This window comes from Cherax quadricarinatus, chromosome 68 (genome assembly GCF_038502225.1).
Source record: "Cherax quadricarinatus isolate ZL_2023a chromosome 68, ASM3850222v1, whole genome shotgun sequence".
Taxonomy (NCBI): domain Eukaryota; kingdom Metazoa; phylum Arthropoda; class Malacostraca; order Decapoda; family Parastacidae; genus Cherax; species Cherax quadricarinatus.
In genome coordinates this window covers 19,761,469-19,782,656 of record NC_091359.1, presented here as the reverse complement: position 1 = coordinate 19,782,656, position 21,188 = coordinate 19,761,469, and the positions used below count along the sequence as shown (strand labels likewise).

Genomic DNA, 21,188 nt, shown 5'->3' with positions numbered 1-21,188 from the left:
TGGATTCATTTTACGGAAGGGTGTTAATGTTGTAGTTTTATAACTGTAGTGTAAGCTCACCTCTGGCAAGACAGTGATGGAGTGAATGATGAAAGTTTTTCTTTTTTGGACCACCCTGTCTTGGTGGGAGAAGGGCATTGTGTTAAATACTAAAATAAGATCACAACTATAGTTTGGAAGATGTTCACTGTGTGAGGATACAAATGGGATATAAGTGCTATGCTAGGGTTATATGGTAAAAAGAATGTAGCTTATATATTAATAAGGTACACACTACTGTACTTCACACAGTTTAATTTGTAACATGTATATTTTTATTGTAGTAGTTTGACTCATTTTAGGATTCACATTTTTTATGGTACATTTCAGATTGTAGATTTAAAGTTCACTATTGTAGAACATAATTTATTTACAGCATTGAACTTCATAATTATAGTTTAGGTATTAAATGGTCTATATATGAAAGGAATTGATAAAATACATACAGTATTATTGTATAAGTACATGTCTAAAGGTTTTACAAATTTTTATGTAATTTGCTTATACAGGTGCACAGAAGTGGGTAGAAAATCTGCACTGGGCTGGCACTAAACCTTGGGTTAACGCTGTCAGAAAGCCCATTGATGGTCCCTCGGGGGCCACACTTGCATTTTCCAAATCCTTCAAGAACTTTGCATTCTACTGGGTATTGAATGCCGGGCATATGGTAAGAGGATTCTTGAATGTACAATGAAATTAGTTTTATTTGTTGTATACTGTATCAATATTTTATTGATTTTTAGCTATCAATTATTCTTCTTAACTAACTTCTCCCTTGGGTGATGCCTTGATGTTAGTGAAGGGCTCATGATCCAGAGAATTAGAGCTGTCTTCTCCTTTAGCTCAAACTTGGTTACCTGTCATAACTCGGGTACTACATAACTCTTACTGATTCATTGCTTCCTTGTGGATAAAATTTTCATCAACTTTAAAAAGCATATTAGGTGACTGTACCCAGAAAAAACTGAATTATGGGGTTTTCTCCTCCTGAGACACCAGACTTGAGGGAAAATTATGAAGTGCACTTGAATACCCAAAACAGCACATGTGCATGTGTGTACACATGTACTTGCCTATTTGTCTGTGGTTGCTGGGGTACAGTCATAGCTCCTGGCCCCACCTCTGCTGTGTGTGTTATAAAATGTGTAATACTATCGTAAACAGGTGAACTCGGTGCAGAACATGATACTTTTTGCCTTGCCTCTGAGAATTTCCCCTCCTGTTTGTTGCTGTCTTGCAGCATTGCATAGTTACTGATGATGCACAAGTGTGTGAAAGAGCTAGAGCTCAAGATTTCCATCCCTGTGTGGTTTGTTCTGCATACATATTTTTTTTTTTAACACGCTTGCTGTCTCCTGCTGAAGCAGGGAGACCCAGGAAAAGAAACACTTTCACCATCATTCACACGTAATCACTGTCTTTGCAGAGGTGCCTAGATATGACAGTTTAGATGTCACTCCAAACAGCTAATATCCCAAACCCCTTCTTTACAGTGCAGGCATTGTACTTCCCACCTCCAGGACTCAAGTCCAGCTAACTGGTTTCCCTGAATCCCTTCACAAAATATTACCCTACTCACACTCCAACAGCTTGTCAGGTCCCAAAAACCATTAGTCTCCATTCACTCCTATCTAACTCGCTCACACGTGCCTGATGCATATCCAGGCCCATTGCACACAAAACCTCTTTTACCCCATTCCTCCATCCTTTCCTAGGATGACCCCTTCCCTTCCTCCCCTCCACTACAGATTTATACACCCTCCAAGTCATTCTATTTTGCTCCATCTCTCTAAATGACCAAACCACCTCAATAACCCCTCTGAATTATACTTTTTGTAACTCCACGCCACCTCCAAATTTCCACTCTACGAATTCTCTGCATAATATTTACACCACACATTGCAGTTAGATGCGATATCTCCACTGCCTCCAGCCTCTTCCTTGCTGCAGCATTCGTGGTTAACCTCGTCCTTCATAAACCCATCTGCTGACAAATCTACTCCCTTTATATAAAGGGAAGGGGGACAAAAGAGATTGTAAAAATTATAGAGGAATAAATTTACCAAGTATATCAGGAAAAGTGTACGGTAGGGTTGTTATTGAAAAAATTAGGGGTAAGACAGAATGTAGAATTGCGGATGAGTGAGGAGGTTTTAGAGTGGGTAGGGAATGTGTAGATCAAGTGTTTACATTGAAGCATATATGTGAACAGTATTTAGATAAAGGTAGGGAAGTTTTTATTGCATTTATGGATTTAGAAAAGGCATATGATAGAATGGATAGGGGAGCAATGTGGCAGATGTTGCAAGTATATGGAATAGGTGGTAAGTTACTAAATGCGGTTAAGAGTTTTTATGAGGATAGTGAGGCTCAGGTTAGGGTGTGTAGAAGAGAGGGAGACTACTTCCTGGTAAAAGTAGGTCTTAGACAGGGATGTGTAATGTCACCATGGTTGTTTAATATATTTATAGATGGGGTTGTAAAAGAAGTAAATGCTAGGGTGTTCAGGAGAGGGGTGGGATTAAATTATGGGGAATCAAATTCAAAATGGGAATTGACAGTTACTTTTTGCTGATACTGTGCTTATGGGAGATTCTAAAGAAAAATTGCAAAGGTTAGTGGACGAATTTGGGAGTGTGTGTAAAGGTAGAAAGTTGAAAGTGAACATAGAAAAGAGTAAGGCGATGAGGGTATCAAATGATTTAGATAAAGAAAAATTGGATATCAAATTGGGGAGGAGGAGTATGGAAGAAGTGAATGTTTTCAGATATTAGGGAGTTCATGTGTCGGTGGATGGATTTATGAAAGATGTGGTTAATCATAGAATTGATAAAGGAAAAAAGGTGAGTGGTGCATTGAGGTATATGTGGAGGCAAAAAATGTTATCCATGGAGGCAAAGAAGGGAATGTATGAAAGTATAGTAGTACCAACACTCTTATATGGGTGTGAAGCTTGGGTTGTAAATGCAGCAAGGAGGCAGTGGAGATGTCCTGTTGTCTAAGGGCAATGTGTGGTGTAAGTATTATGCAGAAATTTTGGAGTGTGGAAATTAGGAGAAAGTGTGGAGTTAATAAAAGTATTAGTCAGAGGGCTGAAGAGGGGTTGTTGAGGTGGTTTGGTCATTTAGAGAGAATGGATCAGAGTAGAATGACATGGAGAGCGTATAAATTTGTAGGGGAAGGAAGACCGGGTAGGGGTCATCCTCGAAAAGGTTGGAGGGAGGGGGTAAAGGAGGTTTTGTGGGCGAGGGGCTTGGACTTCCAGCAAGCGTGCATGAGCATGTTAGATAGGAGTGAATGGAGATGAAGGGTACTTGGGACCTGACGAGCTGTTGGAGTGTGAGCAGGGTAATATTTAGTGAAGGGATCCAGGGAAACCGGTTATTTTATATAGCCAGACTTGAGTCCTGGAAATGGGAAGTACAATGCCTGCACTTTAAAGGAGGGGTTTAGGATATTGGCAGTTTGGAGGGAAATGTTGTGTACCTTTATACATATATACAGTACAGTGGACCCTCGACCAACGATGGCATCGTCTAATGTTAAATCCGACTAACGATACATGTTAACGCTAACATGTTGCCTCGACTAATACTAAAAAAAACTCTACTAACGATATTCGTACTCGGGGTACCAATTAATATCGTTAGTCGAGGGTCCACTGTACTTCTAAACTGTTGTATTCTGAGCACCTCTGCAAAAACAGTGATTATATGTGTGAGGTGAGTGTTGAATGATGAAAATATTTTCTTTTTGAGAATTTTCTTTCTTTTTGGGTCACCCTGCCTCGGTGGGAGACGGCCGACTTGTTAACCCTTTCAGGGTCCAAGGCCCAAATCTGGAGTCACGCACCAGTGTCCAAGATATTTCAAAAAAAAAATTTGTTATTTTTTCTTATGAAATCGTAGAGAATCTTTTTGTGAAGGTAATAAAACAAAAAGTACGAAAATTGGTGGAAAATTGACGAAATTATGCTCTCGCGAATTTTGATGTGTCAGCGATATTTACGAATCGGCGATTTTGCCGACTTTGACTCCCATTTTAGGCCAATTACATTATTCCAATCAACCAAATTCTTAGCTATTTCACTAGTATTACTTCTATTCTATCGATTGAGGACAAGAAATCGCCAAGTCAACTGTTTCAACTACAAAATAAAGTGATCGGAAATTGTTAATTTGGCCAATTTAACACAAAGTTCAAAATATTCCAATTTCAAAATAGGGTCCAGAATGAACAATGTAGGCATTCCTGGCACTAAACTAACATTTCCTCTGTTCATTAGTTATGTTTTGAGGCTTTACAAATAAATTCCATTTTGATTTTTTATTCACATAATGAATTTTTATTCACACCAAAAAATAGAAGATTTACTGTTATGCAATACTGTAATAATTGTATAAATATCATCACCATATTTGTGAATGTATATTAGACCCACCAGCTGATGTGTATTAGACGTGTGAGGTCGTTTGTTTACTCTTGAATATCGGCAAAAAATTAACATTTCCGCTACTTTGAGCTCAGTTTCAAGCCATTTCCAATACTAAAACCAATCAAAATCATCTCTATTTCTGTAATATGTCTTCCATTCTATCAAATGAGACCAAGAAATCGCAAATACAACTATAAAAAACATACGAAAAAACACTGCAAAGTTGCTGTTTTAATCGAAAAATCATGATTTCATTTTTTTTCTCTCATTATGCACAGTGTGCTGCAGGATCTGTTTTATGTGGTGCACACATACCACATAGATGTATTCTCTCATATCTAGGCCCAAATGTACCACTCACAGTTTATCAGAGTGAGCTGAGCTCATGGCGTAGATCTACGGTTTGGACCCTGAACGTAAAGCCGTAGATCTACGGGACGGACCCTGAAAGGGTTAAAAAAAAAAAAAAAAAAAATCTTCCATACTCCCTCCCTACAATGCAATATCCAGTTTTCCTTTACCTTACTCGTTTGATACCCTCATCACCTAACTCTTTCAATGTTCACTTTCATCTTTCTTTACACACACTCCCAAACTTGTCCACTAACCATTGCAACTTCTCTTAGAATCTCCCATAAGCACAGTATCATCAGCAAAAAGTAACTGACAATTCCCATATTGTATTTAATTCCCCATAATTTAATCCCACCCCTTTCCCCAACACCCTAGCATTTACTTCTTTTACAACTCCATCTATAAATATGTTAATCAACCATGGTGACATTACGCACCCCTGTCTAAGGCCTACTTTTACTGGAAAGTGATCTCTCCTACACACCCTAACCTGAGCCTCACTATCCCCATAAAAACTTTTTAAAGCATTTAATAACTTAATACCTATTCCATACACTTACATCTGTCACATTTCTTCCCTATCCACCCTGTCATATGCCTTTTCTAAATCCATAAATGCAGTGGAAACTTTCCTTCCTTTATATAAATACAGTGGAACCTCAAATATCGAACTTTCTTCGGTTCAGAAGGCTGTTCGAGTGCCTTTACCGAATGAATTTATTCCCATCAGGAATAATGTAAATTAGATTAGTCCATTTCAGACCCTCAAAAATACACTTATAAAAGCACTTACAAAAATACACTTACATAATTGGTCGTGTTGGGAGCAGTTCGATTTTTGAGGTTCCACTGTATTCACTTACATGCTTCAATGTAAACACTTGATCTACACATCCCCTACCCATTCTAAAGCCACCTTGTTCATCTGCAGTACTGCTCTGTCTTACCTTTAGTTCTTTCAATAATAACCCTACCATACACTTTACCTGATATACTCAGTCAACATTTTTATTAACACATCGGCTGTCTCCCAAGGTAGGGTGGCCCAAAATAGTAAAACTCTCATGATCATTCACTCCATTACTGTCTTGCCAGAGGCATGCCTACACTACAGTTATAAAACTGCAACATTAACACCCCTCCTTCAGAGTGCAGGTACTGTACTTCCCATCTCCAGGGCTCAAATCTTGCCTGCCGGTTTCCCTGAATCCCTGCATAAACAGTACCTTGCTCACACTCCAACAGCACGTCAAGTTCTAAAAACCATTTGTCTCCATTCGCTCCTATCTATCATGTTCACAGCTGTATAGCCCTTGTGGCTTAGCGCTTCTTTTTGATTATAATAATAATAATAATATCATGTTCACACATGTTTGCTGGAAATCCAAGCATCTTGCACACAAAATCTCCTTTATCCCCTTTCTCCAACCTTTCCTAGGCTGACCTCTACCCTGCCTTCCCTCCACTACAGATTTATACACTAAGTCATTCTATTTTGTTCCACCCTCTCTACATGTCCGAACCACCTCTGGATAATAGTTTTGGTAATCCTGCACCTCCTCCTAATTTCCAAACTACAAATTCTCTGAATTATATTTACACCACACATTGCCTTCTCCTTGTTGCAACATTCACCACCCATGCTTCACACCCATATAAGAGTGTTGGTATAACTAATCTCATACATTTCCCTCTTTGCTTCTATGGACAGTTTTTTTTTTTTTCTTTCTTTCTCTCTCTCTCTCTCTCCACAGACTCCTCAGTGCACCACTTGCCTCTTTCCCCTAGTCAATTCTGTGATTCATCTCGTCTTTCATAGACCCATCTGACACGTCCACTCCTAAACATCTGAATACATTCGCCTCTCCAAACACACTCCCTCCAACCTGATATCCAGTCTTTCGTTACCTAATTTTTTTTTATCCTCATCACCTTACTCTTTCCTATACATATTCACTTTCAATTTTCTTCTTTTACATATCCTACCCAGTTCATCAACCTCTGCAACTTCTCTTCAGGATCTCCCAAAAGTACAGTGTTATCAGCAAAGATCAATTGTGACAACTCCCACTTTGTTAGATTCTTTAACCACTTGACTGTCGCAACCCCCAATCCTGAGGTGTCTCCTGGTGTCGCAAAATTTAAAAAAAAAAAAAAAAAAAATTTTCTTATGAAATGATAGAGAATCTTTTCCCGATTGTAATGACACCAAAAAAAGCGAAATTTGATAGAAAACTGATGGAGTTATGCTCTCGCAAAGTTAGTGACCTTGGCGATATTTACAAATCGGCGATTCCGCCCACTTTGAGCCCTATTTTCGGCTAATTCTGTTGTTCCAGTCGACTAAACTCGTAGCTATTTCTTTAGAACTCCATTTTTTTCTATCGCTTGACTACAAGAAACTGCCTATTTACTGATTTCAACTACCCAATAATTTGGTCAGAAATTTGCAATTTGGCCAATTTCATGAAAATTAAAAAATGACAATTTCAAAATAAGGTCCAGAATGAACAATGCAGACATTCCTGGCTCTAAAATAACATTTTTTGTTCATCAGTTCTGTAACCTGCTGATCATCCCCCCTCCCTCCTGCCATCCAATTCCCTTGCTTCCTTCCCTACCCTGCAGCGCTGTATAGCCCTTGTGGCTTAGCGCTTCTTTTTGATTATAATAATAATTTGTTCATCAGTCATGTCTCCAGGCCCCTCTAATATCACTCTTGCTTTCTATTTTGAATTTTTATTCAAACAAAAAATTGAAGACTTAATATTATGCAGACTACTGCAATACTGTAATAATTGTATAAATAACATCAACCCATTCATGACTGCATATTAGAATGGCTAGTTGGACATTTATTGGACAATGACATCATTTGTTTACTTTTGAACATTGGCAAAAATCAAACATTTCCCCTATTTTGAGCTCCATTTCCAGGTTTTTATAGTAAAATCAATCAAAATCACCTCTATTTCTATAATATGTTTACCATTCTATCAAATGAGACCAAGAAAATGAGAATACAACCATAAATACTATACGAAAATAGACCACAAAGTCGGCATTTTAATTAAAAAAAAAAAACTGATTTTTTTTTTCTCATGCACTGCGTGCTCCAGGATTTTTTTTTTTATATGGTGCACACTGACCACACAGACCCATTCTCTCACATGTGGGCCAACCAGCTTTCGCCTGCTTGATTTGAAGCCGCTAGAATTTGAGTATATAGACGTCAAACACGGTACCTCGTAAGACACATATATACGGCCGCGACAGTCAAAGGGTTAACCCCAAACCTCGTCAGCACCCGAGCATTCACTTGTCTTGCAACCCTATCTATAAATACGCTGAACAACCATGGTGACACCACACATCCTTGTCTAAGGCCTACTTTTACTGGGAAATAATCTCCCTTTCTCCTACATATTCTAACCAGAACCTCACTATCCTTGTAAAAACTTTTCACCGCTTTCAATAACCTCCCTCCTATTCCATACATTTGTAACATCTGCCACATTACCCCCCCTATCTACCCTGTCATATGCCTTTTCCAAATCCATAAATACCCCAAAAACCTCTTTATCCTTATCTAAATATCGTTCACCTAAATGTTTCACAGTAAACCCTTGGTCTACACACACACTACCCTTCCTAAAGCCTCCTTGTTCATCTGCTATCCTACTCTCCATCTTATTCTTAATTTTTTCAATAATAACTACCATACACTTTACCAGGTATACTCAACAGACTTATTACCCTATAAACTTTGCATTCTCTTTTGTCCCCTTTGCCTTTATATAAAGGAACTATGCATGCTCTCTGCCAATCCCTAGGTACCTTACCCTCTTCCATACATTTATTAAATAAAAGCACCAACCACTCCAAAACTATGTCCCCACCTGCTTTTAACATTTCTATCTTGATCCCATCAATCGCTGCTTTACCCCCCTTTCATTCTACCCACTGCCTCGTAAACTTCCCCTACATTCACAACATGCTCGTCACTCCTACAAAATGTTATTCCTCCTTACCCTGTACACGAAATCACAGCTTCCCTATCTTCATCAACGTTTAACAATTCTTCAAAATATTCCCTCCATCTTCCTGATACTTCTAACTCTCCATTTAGTAACTCCTCTATAATTTTAAACAGTCTCTTTTGTCCCTCTTTCCCTTACATAAAGGAACTATATGCACTCTGCCAGTCCCTAGGTACCTTTCCCTTTCAAACATTTATTGAACAACCACTCCAACACTATAATGCCCATCCCCTTGTTTTTAACATTTCTGTTTTGATCCCATCAGTTCCAGCTGCTTTACCCCATTTAATTCTACCTAATGCCTCGTGCACCTCCCCCACACTTGCACCTGCCTCTTCACTCCTGGCCAATGCAAGAAATTACTGTCTCCCTCTCTTCATCAATATTTAACAGTTCCTCAAAATATTCCCACCCTCTTCCCAATACTTCCAACTCCCCATCTACTAACTCCCCCCATTCTGTTTTTAACTGTGAAATCCTTTCATTCCCTAGGCTCTTAACCTATTTATCGCAGCACTCCAAAATTTTTTTTCTTATTCTCGGCAAAATTTGTCGACAGTGCCTCACTCACTATCATTTGCTCTCCCTCACCTCTTCTACTCTCCATACACCCCACCCTTCTTATATCACTTCTGCTCTGTAAAAATCTCCCATACGCAACCTTTCTCTTCTATCATACCCTATACAGTGGTACCTCGATTTTCGAACAGCTCCCAGTTTGAACAGTTATGTAAGTGTATTTTTGGAAGTGCTTTTGTAAGTGTATTTTTGGAAGTGCTTTTGTAAGTGTATTTTTAGGGGTCTGAAACGGACTAATATATGTAATTTACATTATTCCTTATGGGAACAAATTCGTTCGGTATCGGCACTCTAACAGCCTTCTAGAACGAATTAAGTTCATAGCTCAAGGTACCACTGTATATTCATATATTTTGGTATCATTATTGAATGGGTTAGGGGTAAGCCAGAAACTAGAATCCCAAGAACAGCAAGGATGATTTAGGAAGGGTAGGGGATATGTAGACCAAGTGTTTACAGTGAAGCATACAAGTGAACAGTACTTAAAAGTAAGGAACTGTTTGTTGCATTTATGGATTTAGATAGGGAAGCAGTGTGGCAGACGTATGAAGTAGGTAATCGGTTACTAAAAGCAGTAGATTTTTTTATGTATACAGAGGTGCTTGGGTTGGATTACAGAGACGAGGGCAATAGTACTTCCCAGTAACAGTAGGCCTTTGACAGGTGTGTGATGTCTCCATGGTTTAAAATATTTATAGATAAGCCTGTAAAAGGAATGAATGCTAGGGGTTTAGAAGAGATGTGGGTTAAAAGACAATGAATCTGATGTAAAGTGGGAATTGTCATCAAAGTTGCTTTTTTTAAAGGGAGGAGAGGGTAGTTGCAAAAGTTGGTTGACACACCTGGGCAGTATGTAGCAAATTAAGTGAACATAATTTTACTCTTTCCTATAATGCCTGTACAGCACATAAGCTTACATTCATGGGAAGTGCAAAATCTGTTGGTCACACAGCACCTGGGGGATTTATGATACCAATAATTACCATCCCCTTTTTCATATAATACCAGTAAATACCATCACCCCCCCCCCCCCCCATAAAAATTAGAATTGGAAAAAGGACTAATGAAAGGGTAAGAATAATGAACATAAGAATATTGCATAACTCAACATTCAATAAACATTTCAGATTCCAGCTGATGTTAGTGACACAGCCCTACAGATGATGGAGGAGATTGTGGGCTTAAAAGCTCATTAGGGGTTATGTATATTAAATAGTCCAGGTAAGTGAGGATTCAATTTAGATCACATATGACAAAGTGCAACAGAAGAAGAATAGAAAATCTAACATAAATTGTATCTTAAAATTTCTTACTGTGATTGTTGTTGGAAAACATAATTCTCTATCAATGATTATTATTATAATCAAAAAGAAGCGCTAAGCCACAAGGACTATACAGCTCTCTATCAATGAATAGTTTTTAAATAAAATATATTAAAGGATTAGGTATGGGTGTTGGATTGTTATATTCAGGGGTAGGTGTAAAGGTCACAATGCCTGTATAGATTGTATAGAACCTTACCATTCACTCCTGAAGCAGTATTTTGCCCATTTTCAAATATGGTATGAGCTAATTTAAATTTATAATTTCAACTCTCTTTGCCATATCAGTTATAGCTCTGAAAATGATCTTTATATATGTTATTTCCAAAGATGTTTTCTTTAGGTCACAGCTTTGAGTTTGAGTAATGAAATTGAGGTTAAAGAAATAGCTAAAGACTGTGATAGTATAATTTAGACTTAAACCTCTGAAGTGATACTCTTACAACAAAGCTTTCATGTTTGTTATATATATATATAGTATGTATGTATGTAGTTTAATTCTTTTTTTAAATCTAAAACCCTCCAGAAATGAGGGGGTAGAAAAATGTTAGCAAGAGATTTTTAGAATTGCTATACTGTAGATTCTGTTCTAGCCAGATTTGCAGGGATAAAGGACAGTGGATGATCCAATGCTTGACTCTCAGTTTGAGCCAAGACTTGCTTTTTTTTTTTTTTTTCCAAATTAGGCACTAATAAATAATTTTGGTGACTTAGATTTTTGTTGGTGCACTTTTTTTTTTTTTTTTTTTTTTTTAATACTACTTTGATTAATATATTCCAAAACAGATGTGTAATTTCTCAGAGTGAACTCTTGTTAGGATAAAGGAAAGGATGACTTAAGATAACCTGATTCAAAATAAGGAGAGTATTTATGGAACATGTCTCCTTGATGTTGGTGAGGGGCTCTTGATTTAGGGAATTGGATCTGTGCTCCAGTTCCCCGAATTAAGCCTGAATGCCTTCCACATCCCCCCCCCCAGGCGCTGTATAATCCTCCGGGTTTAGCGTTTCCCCCTTGATTATAATAATAATAATATGGAACATGTTAAACTTTGAATTCATTCTCCACTACATGGTTCATGAGAGATGTTTAAATGGGTAGAGATGGTGGTCAGGGAAGGTCATCAGCTCAGAAATGTAATGTAGCAAGCTGGTCTTTACTGAGGAAACTCGTTTTGAAGGATGGGCTAAATCCCTATGGGTTATATAGAACTGAAGAATATACAGAGAAAATGCATGAATCCTACTGCTGGTTAAAAAGTAGGAAGCTTATATTACCAGTGTTAAAAGCAAATGTCTGAAGTCCTGTTATTTAATCTTCATTTCATTAAAAAAAAAAAAAATTGTCCTCGGGAAGCATGCATCCTTCACTCTGATCACAATAATTATATGCAGTCTCGACCTATTATCATTACAGTACGTCAAATTATACATTTTTAAAAGTCGGCCATTACTAATATTTAGGACGAACTTTAACTTAGCATATTAAGATCGGTAAATTAGAAAATATTTTTTATCTACATTATTTTTTTCACATTCCACATTTGTGTTCACCCTTTTTATCAATTTCTTATAGATTTATATAATGTGTGTTGCTGAATTAGATTCCCTTGCACTAAGTATTAAATTTGTGAAAGTACCAATAGAATAGATGGGATGATCAGGCTTGTTCCCAGGAAGGAGTAGGTAGCTGTTTAGGGGGAAGAGCTAAACCCATTGGGGTCATACAGTGCCTGGGGAATGGCGCATACATTTTTTCAAGGAAGAGGCTATTATAACTCGTATAATCAGACAGTGCTAAACCCAAAAGGGTTGTTGCTGTGCCCATAGCTCCTAATCCTTTGGATTATGAGCCCTTCACCAGCAAAAAGAAGCCCGATTGTAATAAAGTTGGTAGAATTACCGACAATATGTAAAGTAAAAGGACACAAGTGCAACTAATGTGACATTTATTGTGGCAACGTTTCGCTCTCCAGGAGCTTTATCAAGCCATTTGTAATGGCTTGATAAAGCTCCTGGAGAGCGAAACGTTGCCACAATAAATGTCACATTAGTTGCACTTGTGTCCTTTTACTTTACAAAAAGAAGCCCATTGAAGTCTTAATGTTACTTCTGTATATTGTATGACTTCTGAACATTTACCGTTATCTTTTGAATTAATGGTATGAAGTTTGTGCTGTTGCTTTAAACAGACCATGTTATTTTTTCTTTAACTTTTAGTGTACCGTGTACTTGGTAAGAATGCTTAGGGTAATTTATTAACCGAACTTTTAAGTCTGTTAGGGACCTTCAGTATGTGAAAGCTTAGGTAGTACCTAGCCAGCTGTAACAATTATATTCATCAAAAACTGCTAAACCTGTGGTTCATTCAGCATTGCAAATCATTACTAGAAAATTATACTTAGAATGAACTGATTGAATTATAAATGTATTAAGGAGAGCCATTGGGAGGACAAGTGTTGGAATGGTCAACTACTGTTGTGATTTCAAGATCACTGTGCTCTGCTTTAATGGCTGTTAGTGGGTGAAAGTATATACAGAGAAGGTGGACAATGTAAAAATTACTAAGGTCTGCCCAGGTCGAGTACGTATTTAGGTGGTATTAAAATGTAAGAGGGCCATACAGCACCCTGATTAAATACAACAGGAAGAAGAGCCTAATTCTTTAAATCAGTAGCCCCTCACCAGTATTTTGAGATGTCACTTCAGAAGGACAGTAAATTAAAATTGGATCTGTCCTCCAATTCCTTGATTATTATTATTATTATTATAATCAAGGGGGAAGCGCTAAACCCGGAGGATTATACAGCGCCTGGGGGGGGGGATGTGGAAGGCATTCAGGCTCAATTCGGGGAACTGGAGCACAGATCCAATTCCCTAAATCAAGAGCCCCTCGCCAACATCAAGGAACCTTCCTTGAGGGGTCCAATTCCTTGAAATCTAAGTTTTCTATCCCCCCCTCCCCTATGTATTGCATTACCCATACAGGTTTGGTTCTCCCCATGAATTATTATAGACAGTTGAACTGAGGAAGAGCAAGGTGAATTTGAAGGGCATATTTGCAGAGGCACAGTAACCATAAGGGTCATACAGCACTGGTTTAGGCTAGCAAGGGGACGACAAGGTGAATTGAGCAAGTGACCAATTTAGGAAATGTAGGTATTTTCAATGTCATTTTCCAGGAATATAAAAACCTGCATTCAAAAAATATGGGTCTTATAAAACTTCAAAATACTTTTATCTACTTTTATTACCCAAAAACATATGAAGCAACAAATTAATTGTTACAATAATACACAAACTCGAAGTGACCAATGCTGTGGATAAACAAAAAATATATTAATTCAAAATTTTATTAAGACTAATACAGCAGCCTCACAATGTCCAAAACGCAGAGCTGTAAATACAGCTATGGCAATACAGTACAGTAAGAAAAAAAAAAAAAACACGAAAGACTCATCTGTGCCGGGTCTCTGCGCCATCTGCCATCTTCATGGTACTAACTTATAGTCCCAGAAAATCTCTGGGACCCAGTTAATGGTGCACAAGACATGAGGGTAGAAACACACACACACAAAGATCATGAAAACAGCTCATGGTTTCTGAACTAGTGAGAAACAACTGAGAAACGTTAAGTATTTTTGGAGAGATTACCTGAGCTTCATTCTATGTATAAGAAAAGAGGAATTACCAAGACAGACAGAAAAGCAGAAACAGTGAACATTGCTGTTTATGGAAAATTTACATTACTAAAAGCATTTGGATTAAGGTATAACTTGCAAGATTACCATAACCTCTCCCCCCCCCTCTTGCCATTTTTTTTTTTTAATAAAAATGGTAGTGATATAAAGCTATCTGGACTTGAATATATTGTGGGCTTGATTCCCACACTGTTAGCAGTGTGTTCAAAAATTATTTATGCAGATTGCTGTTCCACCATGTGATTATATTTTCAGTTACCTAATCAAAATTATGCACTTCCAAACTTTTCTCTATTGTATTTATGTACAGTATAAGAATAGCAAAGTTTACTGCTCTGCATTAGCAATAAAGGCTTGTTAAATGTTATAAGCTGCTCTACCTTTTTAAGCATTATTCAGAAAATGTTATGATATAAACAGTATAAACAAGCATCTTGGAATCGGTCTACAAATAATGACATCTGACAATTGTTCAATGGTAATTACATAAAAAAAAAAATTACTTCAGAGGCGCTTTACTTCTGGAATATTTTCGCACAAGCCACGAGGGAGGGGAAAAAGAAAAAAAAAACGGTAAATATTGATTTCGAAAATCTGAGGCATCACAATTCACAAGCATTAAGAAAATGAGTGGTTTTGTTTCAACATTCTCCACTCCTCCCCCTTTTCTATTTTGCCTTATGTACATTATCCTCACCTGACCTATTTCATTGGGAAATGATGAATAAACCAACAATTGGTAGTACTAGTTGTAATGCTTATTCATAATGGCTAAGAACAGGAAGGTTTTTCTTGGAGATGGGAGGTTATGACTGATATGCATCAGTATATACATGTGCTATATTAAGTAATTTATTTTAGTTATGCCTGAAATTTGTTTAACTACAGTGAGGTACTGTACAGCACGTGTTTAATTCTCATTAACAGTCCATTAGCAAACTGTAGACCACAACTAAACAGCAAAAATTAATTCAAAACCCTCCCAGTCGCTCCTGTGTTGTCAGTAGTGCAATGAATGGTCCAAATCAGACCAATATGTCATTACTTTCCCAATGGAAATATAAACATAAGCAGTATAATGTGATCCTTACGGATCACATTATACTACTTACGTGTTTATTTTTCCATTGTCAGTATTTTATACCATTTCCATTACATTCCCAAGTTTGGGTTACTTGCATACTAATCAGTTTTAGGAAACTAGGTACAGTGGACCCCCGCCTTACGAACGCATCGCGTTATGTTAAATCCGCCATACGAAGCACTTGAATGCAAAAATTTTGCCTAGCCTCACGATAAAAAAAACTCGCCTTACGTGATTCGTCCGGGACGTGTCCCACGTGTGGCCTCAGTGCTAGTATTTACAAGCCAGCCAGTGTGGTCGCATCTATGCATACATTCAGTACATTTAACATTATCCCAGTGTTTTTAGTGCTTGTAACTGCAAAATAAGTCACCATGGACCCCAAGAAAGCTTCTAGTGCCATCCCTGTGGTAAAAAGGGCGAGAATTAATATGGAATTGAAAAGAGAGATTAAGGAAATGTGTGCAAAGTGGGTTGAACTGCAAACCTTTATGGATGAAAATCACCCTGACACAGCTACTGCAAGCCGTGTTGGCAACCTGTACAATGACAATATTATGGCCCATTTTAGGAAAGTCTTAAAGGAACTGGAGGTACAGAGCTCTATGGACAGATTTGTTGTGCGACAGAGGTCCAGTGACTCTCAAGCTGGTCCTAGTGGCATTAAAAGAAGGGAAGTAACCCCAGAAAAAGACTTGCTACCCTAAGTCCTAATGGAAGGGGATTCCCCTTCTAAACAATAACTTCCACACACTCCCCTCCTCCCATCCCATCAATCACCAGATCTTCAATCAAGGCAAGTGTCATGTATTCTATTCTTAGTAGAGTAGTAATTGTGCACATCTTCTTCAGTTTGTGTGTATTAAAATTAATACTTCATGTGGTAAAAAATTTTCTTTTTTCATACTTGGGGTGTCAGGAACGGATTAATTTTATTTCCATTATTTCTTATGGGGAAAATTAATTCGGCTAACGATAACTTCAGCTTACGATGAGTTCTCAGGAACGGATTAATATCGTTAGGTGGGGGTCCACTGTATTACCCGTTACTAAAGGTAATGATCACTGTGTATTTATATCTTTAATGTAGCTTATATTGTCAGTGCCCACTAAAATCTCTTAATTAGCCCACTTGCATGCCTAGAAATGACAATTTACAGTACTTCCACATAGTATATACTACTACCCACTTAGTAGTAATGTTAGCAGCAGTGGTAGTAATGGTAAAAATAGTGGTGAACAGAGGATTACAAATCCAATGGCGCCCACTGGGCAAGACTAGTGATAGAGTATCGAATAAATTATATCTCCAGGTGGAGATCAGTATCTCAACACTAGCACCTGTCCCTAATAAAGCAGAAAACTCTAACAGACCTACTGACCTAAGCTACTAAAGACAAGTGAGAGGAATGACAGGACAGGAATTGCAAACTAAATGCAGAAGACAGGTCAAAAGGGGGTAGACAAAGGGACAAGTAATGCGTGTTCTTAAGATTACAGCATTTGACAGTGTATTATTATTATTATAATCAAAAAGAAGCACTAAACCACAAGGCCTATACAGCACTGCAGGGCAGGAAGGAAGCGAGGGTATCAGGTGGCAAAAGGGAGAGGGACGAGTAGTAGGTTACGGAGAACAGCGGGTCAGTGGATAGCGAAAGGGTAGAGGGTAGCAAAAGATTGAGGTAGAAAGGGCTGAGGGGAGTGCGAAAGGTATCATCATCAGAGTTTGTGGAGTAAATCAGTCGTCAAGAAGTCAATGAGAGTCAGGATTAAAGGAGGGTCCATCAGCAAGAAGGGAAGGTAAAGAAAGTAGGAGAGCGGAGACGACGACGGAGGTAAATTCTGCGTGCTCGTTGATAGAGAGGGCAGTCTAACAGAATGTGGCTAACCGATACTGGAACCTGACACTTCTCACAGAGAGGAACAGGGTGCCTTTCCATCAGATACCCACGAGTAAGACGAGTGTGGCCAATGCAAAGATGACAGTGTACTGAGAAAAGCAGGCATCTACAGAAAAAGCCAGGACTAAGATTCATGTTAGGTAATTTGAGTACAAGAGCAGAGTTAATAAAATGGCATCCTTGAAGGCTAGTTTTAGCTATGACCAGTTAACAGGATGGCTACTACTGCTGCTAACTCTACAACCCCTTTTGTACGTTTCAACAAAAGCTGACAGAAAAACCAACTTAAGAGGTTAAAAATATTCACCATAGATGACATGGCATGTCTGAGTGTTTGCAATCCTCCCCATCTCCTAAACCAACATGCACATTTTTCTCTCCATTATAAACAGATGTTTTTATAAATGAAGTGTCTAAAATTATAAGCAAAGTACTAGAATGAAACTAATAACTAGTCTTTCATCTTGAATGGATGTATTTGTACTATCTCATGTCTATATTTTTTTTTTTTTTTTTTTTTTTTTTTTTTTTTTTTTTTTTTTTTTTAGGTTTACAAGCTGGCTCTATTGGTATCCTGTGCATTTGCTTGGTTTACACACGAAAGCATTCAGTAACTTATTAGTGCATTCACTGGAACTGGGACTTCATTAGGCTTCCCCTACTGTATATTAATTATGCAGAACTTTCAGGTTGATGAACATTATCGCTTAACCACTGTGTCAGCAAACATGATCGCTTCACTAACTCCATCTCAAGGCCAGTCAGCAAATGCGATCGTTTCAATAGTCTTGAACTTTTAAGGCAAGTCAGGGGGGCATGATTGCTTCAGACACTATCACTGGGTAAATCTGCAGACATGACTGCTTCACTGATGCCATCTCTAACGTCTTAAATTCATTAACACAAAACATTAGAATACTGAACTTGGATTTTTTTTAATCTCCAAACCTTTAGGGAAAAACTTTTTTTTTTGTTGCATTACCATCTTAAATAGGAATACGAGAGTAAAAAAAAAAATAACTTTTATTCAACCTAATCCCAATGAGTGCTGTATTTGAATGAAATTTCCAAATGCTGGGCATATGTACTACAAAAATAGTTAATTCAAGATAAAGGCATTTAAACTTTAGTCTTGTTTATGATAAAATAATTTTTTTTTTATTAAGAATGTTGACAAAGTACAGTTTTCATTGAATTGTAAAAAAAAAAAAAAATGAAATTCTCCTCCTGCTTTTGTAGTTAGTAGTTAAATAGGTGGCTTGAAAATGTTATGTCAGAATAGGCTGCTACCTGTTTTGGTAATATGATGTGGTCAACATCAACATTATAGTCTCCATGGTGAATCTGGAGTTAGAGCAACTTTATACAGTACAGTATTACAAAAGCAGCAATCTGATATGAGGGAGAAATTGTGTACAATTTTGTAAACTCTGTAATTTAAGTGCAAGCGTGATGGAAAGCACTCTGCGCTAGAAGGCTATACACGAGGCTCCATTAATCTGCATGAAGACCTCATTGAAATACTATAGCCCACAGTAGCTTACCAAGTCACAGAGAAGCTTGAGCACTGCAGTGCTAACATACAAACTAGATGTAAAATTGCAAGAGCTCTGTATCTACTAAATTCTACATTACAAAGTTTGCCAGTTAGACCCTCATGCTCAAACCATTCTTAAAGCAAGTGAAGAAATGTTGAAGATTGGCCATTCCCCAACCACCATCAATAAACAAAATCTGTACCTTCTTGAAACAGTTCTGGAGGGCGTGGTCACAAGAGTGGTCCAGGGAGTACAGGTGATTATCCTCTCAACACTGCAGCTACAATCCGGGCTCTCTGGGTTGAGTAGCATCCCACACCTCATAACCCCCACTTGCCTGCTCAATACAAGCTGACTAGCAGTCAATATGCTGGGTGCGAGGTTGGGCCCAACCTAGATCAGTGATGCCTAACACAGTACGACACATAGTAGTAGTGTGAGAGAATTCACCAAGCCCCCTAATTCAGGGGGCTGGGGACTGAAAGGTCCAACAGCACCGTGACAGGCTGTGAATGAATCACCAAACCACGTCCGGTTGGGGGACTGACTCCCAACAGCCCCTGGTGCTGTGAATTTAGCCTACCTGGCGGCTGCTGGAAGACTGAACACATTCATATTGGGGACTTCTAGGGCTACTGAGCAAATGGCCAACCTGAGTAGTTCTCACCCAAACCACACTCACTTCACTAGCATGTGCCACCACTCCCTATCTGACATATACATAGAGTACTATATAACTGACAAATTACAAAATACAACTAAACTTCCTAACATTGGAATAGCTAGCTGGCTATTCTGTATAGAAATTACATTATATATCTCTAAAACACACAAATCCAGAGATTTAACATGGAATCTAAAACTTCACTATCACACTTCCCTCTCACGCACACACACACAATACACTCTAAAGGCAGATAAAGGTATCGGCGTAGCAATAATGAGTGCAGTGGGTGAGAGTCACTCGTCGGCCCCAAAACTGAGAATGTGGCCTCACTTCCCAGATTCACCATCACCAAGCTAATCAAGAGCGGGCTGCGCCATGCGGAGACATAACAGGGCTCCAGAGAGGCTGCAAGCTGGGAAAACTGAAACTGCTCTCACCACTGCCATGTGCGTTGGAATGTCTCAAGTGGTTAGTTATTCAAGAGGGAGCATGGTGCAGCTAACCAACCTGAAGAATAAACTGCTACTAATACTTTTATATCCTTTTCTCAATGCTTAAAAAAAAAAAAAAAAAAAATAACAATGGCAGTTAGTTATGATACACGAGCTACCAGTAATATTGGACAAAATAATTAAACTGAAATTGGCACAAACAATTATTTGTATTTTATAATCATCACTATTTCATATCTAAATTTAATGTATTTCCTGCTACAATATTTGTTTTTACAAAGATAAAACAATACTGCATAATACAAATAAAACTCAAACATATTACAAATCTAAAAATAAGAAAAATAATATGCATGAAACTTGAAATGAAAAATTTAAGCATTGAAGCTATGAAATCAAGTGGAATACAATTTCAACCCTGCTAAATACATTTAAATTACTCTTTAAAAACTACAACGAATAGCAGATTAGCAAAGAAAAAGTGTGTCAATAAGAGTTGGTCAGTTAGCCTCACCATGCCCTAGCCCTCTACACTTGTGGCCACCCATTAACATACTTAGGCGCTCCACACTTTTTTAACCCTTAAGATAAATGACCTCTTACATGCACAAACCCAGTATGGGTTAAGAATCCATTCAGTTCCTGTGTTATTCTGAATTACAATAAGTAACAAAATTCCATGCACACTGAGGAGTGATGACTTAACAGTGATACTACAGCAAAGGTTTTGGCTTTACGAAGTAACTCCCTCAGAATACCCTGGCTACAAATTAAGAATAAATGCACTTACATTTTCCACGAAATAAAAAAAAATGAAAAATAAAATAATCTTCAAAGATAATGCCACAAAATTATGAGGTATGTTAATTTTTATAACAAGGAAATCCTGAGATGAGAAACGTGCTCTACCAAAACGATTACAGAAGTACAACCGCAATATTACTCTTCGGAGAAACCAAAAGTATTAATTCTCATCTCTCCCAGCCTCGCGTCCTCTCGTTTGGGCTCACCTGTTGCGAATTTCCACAATGTTCGAATGCTCCACTCCTTCCACCTTTTCAAGTAATAATACA

The 21,188-nt window shown here is 38.0% G+C and overlaps 2 protein-coding genes across 3 annotated transcripts in view; one reads left to right on the top strand and one right to left on the bottom strand.

The window, feature by feature from the left end:
* The window catches only part of LOC128697701 (retinoid-inducible serine carboxypeptidase), a 119,640-nt gene extending 105,633 nt beyond the window's left edge, over positions 1-14,007 (top strand). The window contains exons 9-11 of one of the 2 annotated variants that reach the window (XM_070099755.1): positions 549-706; positions 10,575-11,649; positions 13,657-14,007. In XM_070099755.1, coding sequence (XP_069955856.1) covers positions 549-706; positions 10,575-10,643 — 227 coding nt within the window. In that variant the 3' untranslated portion in view covers positions 10,644-11,649; positions 13,657-14,007. The remainder of the gene's footprint in view (positions 1-548; positions 707-10,574; positions 11,650-13,656) is intronic. The other variant, XM_070099756.1, reaches the window with a different exon arrangement.
* A 101-nt stretch (positions 14,008-14,108) lies between these two features.
* LOC128697699 (BUB3-interacting and GLEBS motif-containing protein ZNF207) overlaps positions 14,109-21,188 on the bottom strand; it is a 75,199-nt gene continuing 68,119 nt past the window's right edge. Inside the window, exon 9 of the mRNA XM_070099749.1 lies at positions 14,109-21,169. The gene's annotated coding sequence lies outside the window, so the exon portion shown is untranslated. The remainder of the gene's footprint in view (positions 21,170-21,188) is intronic.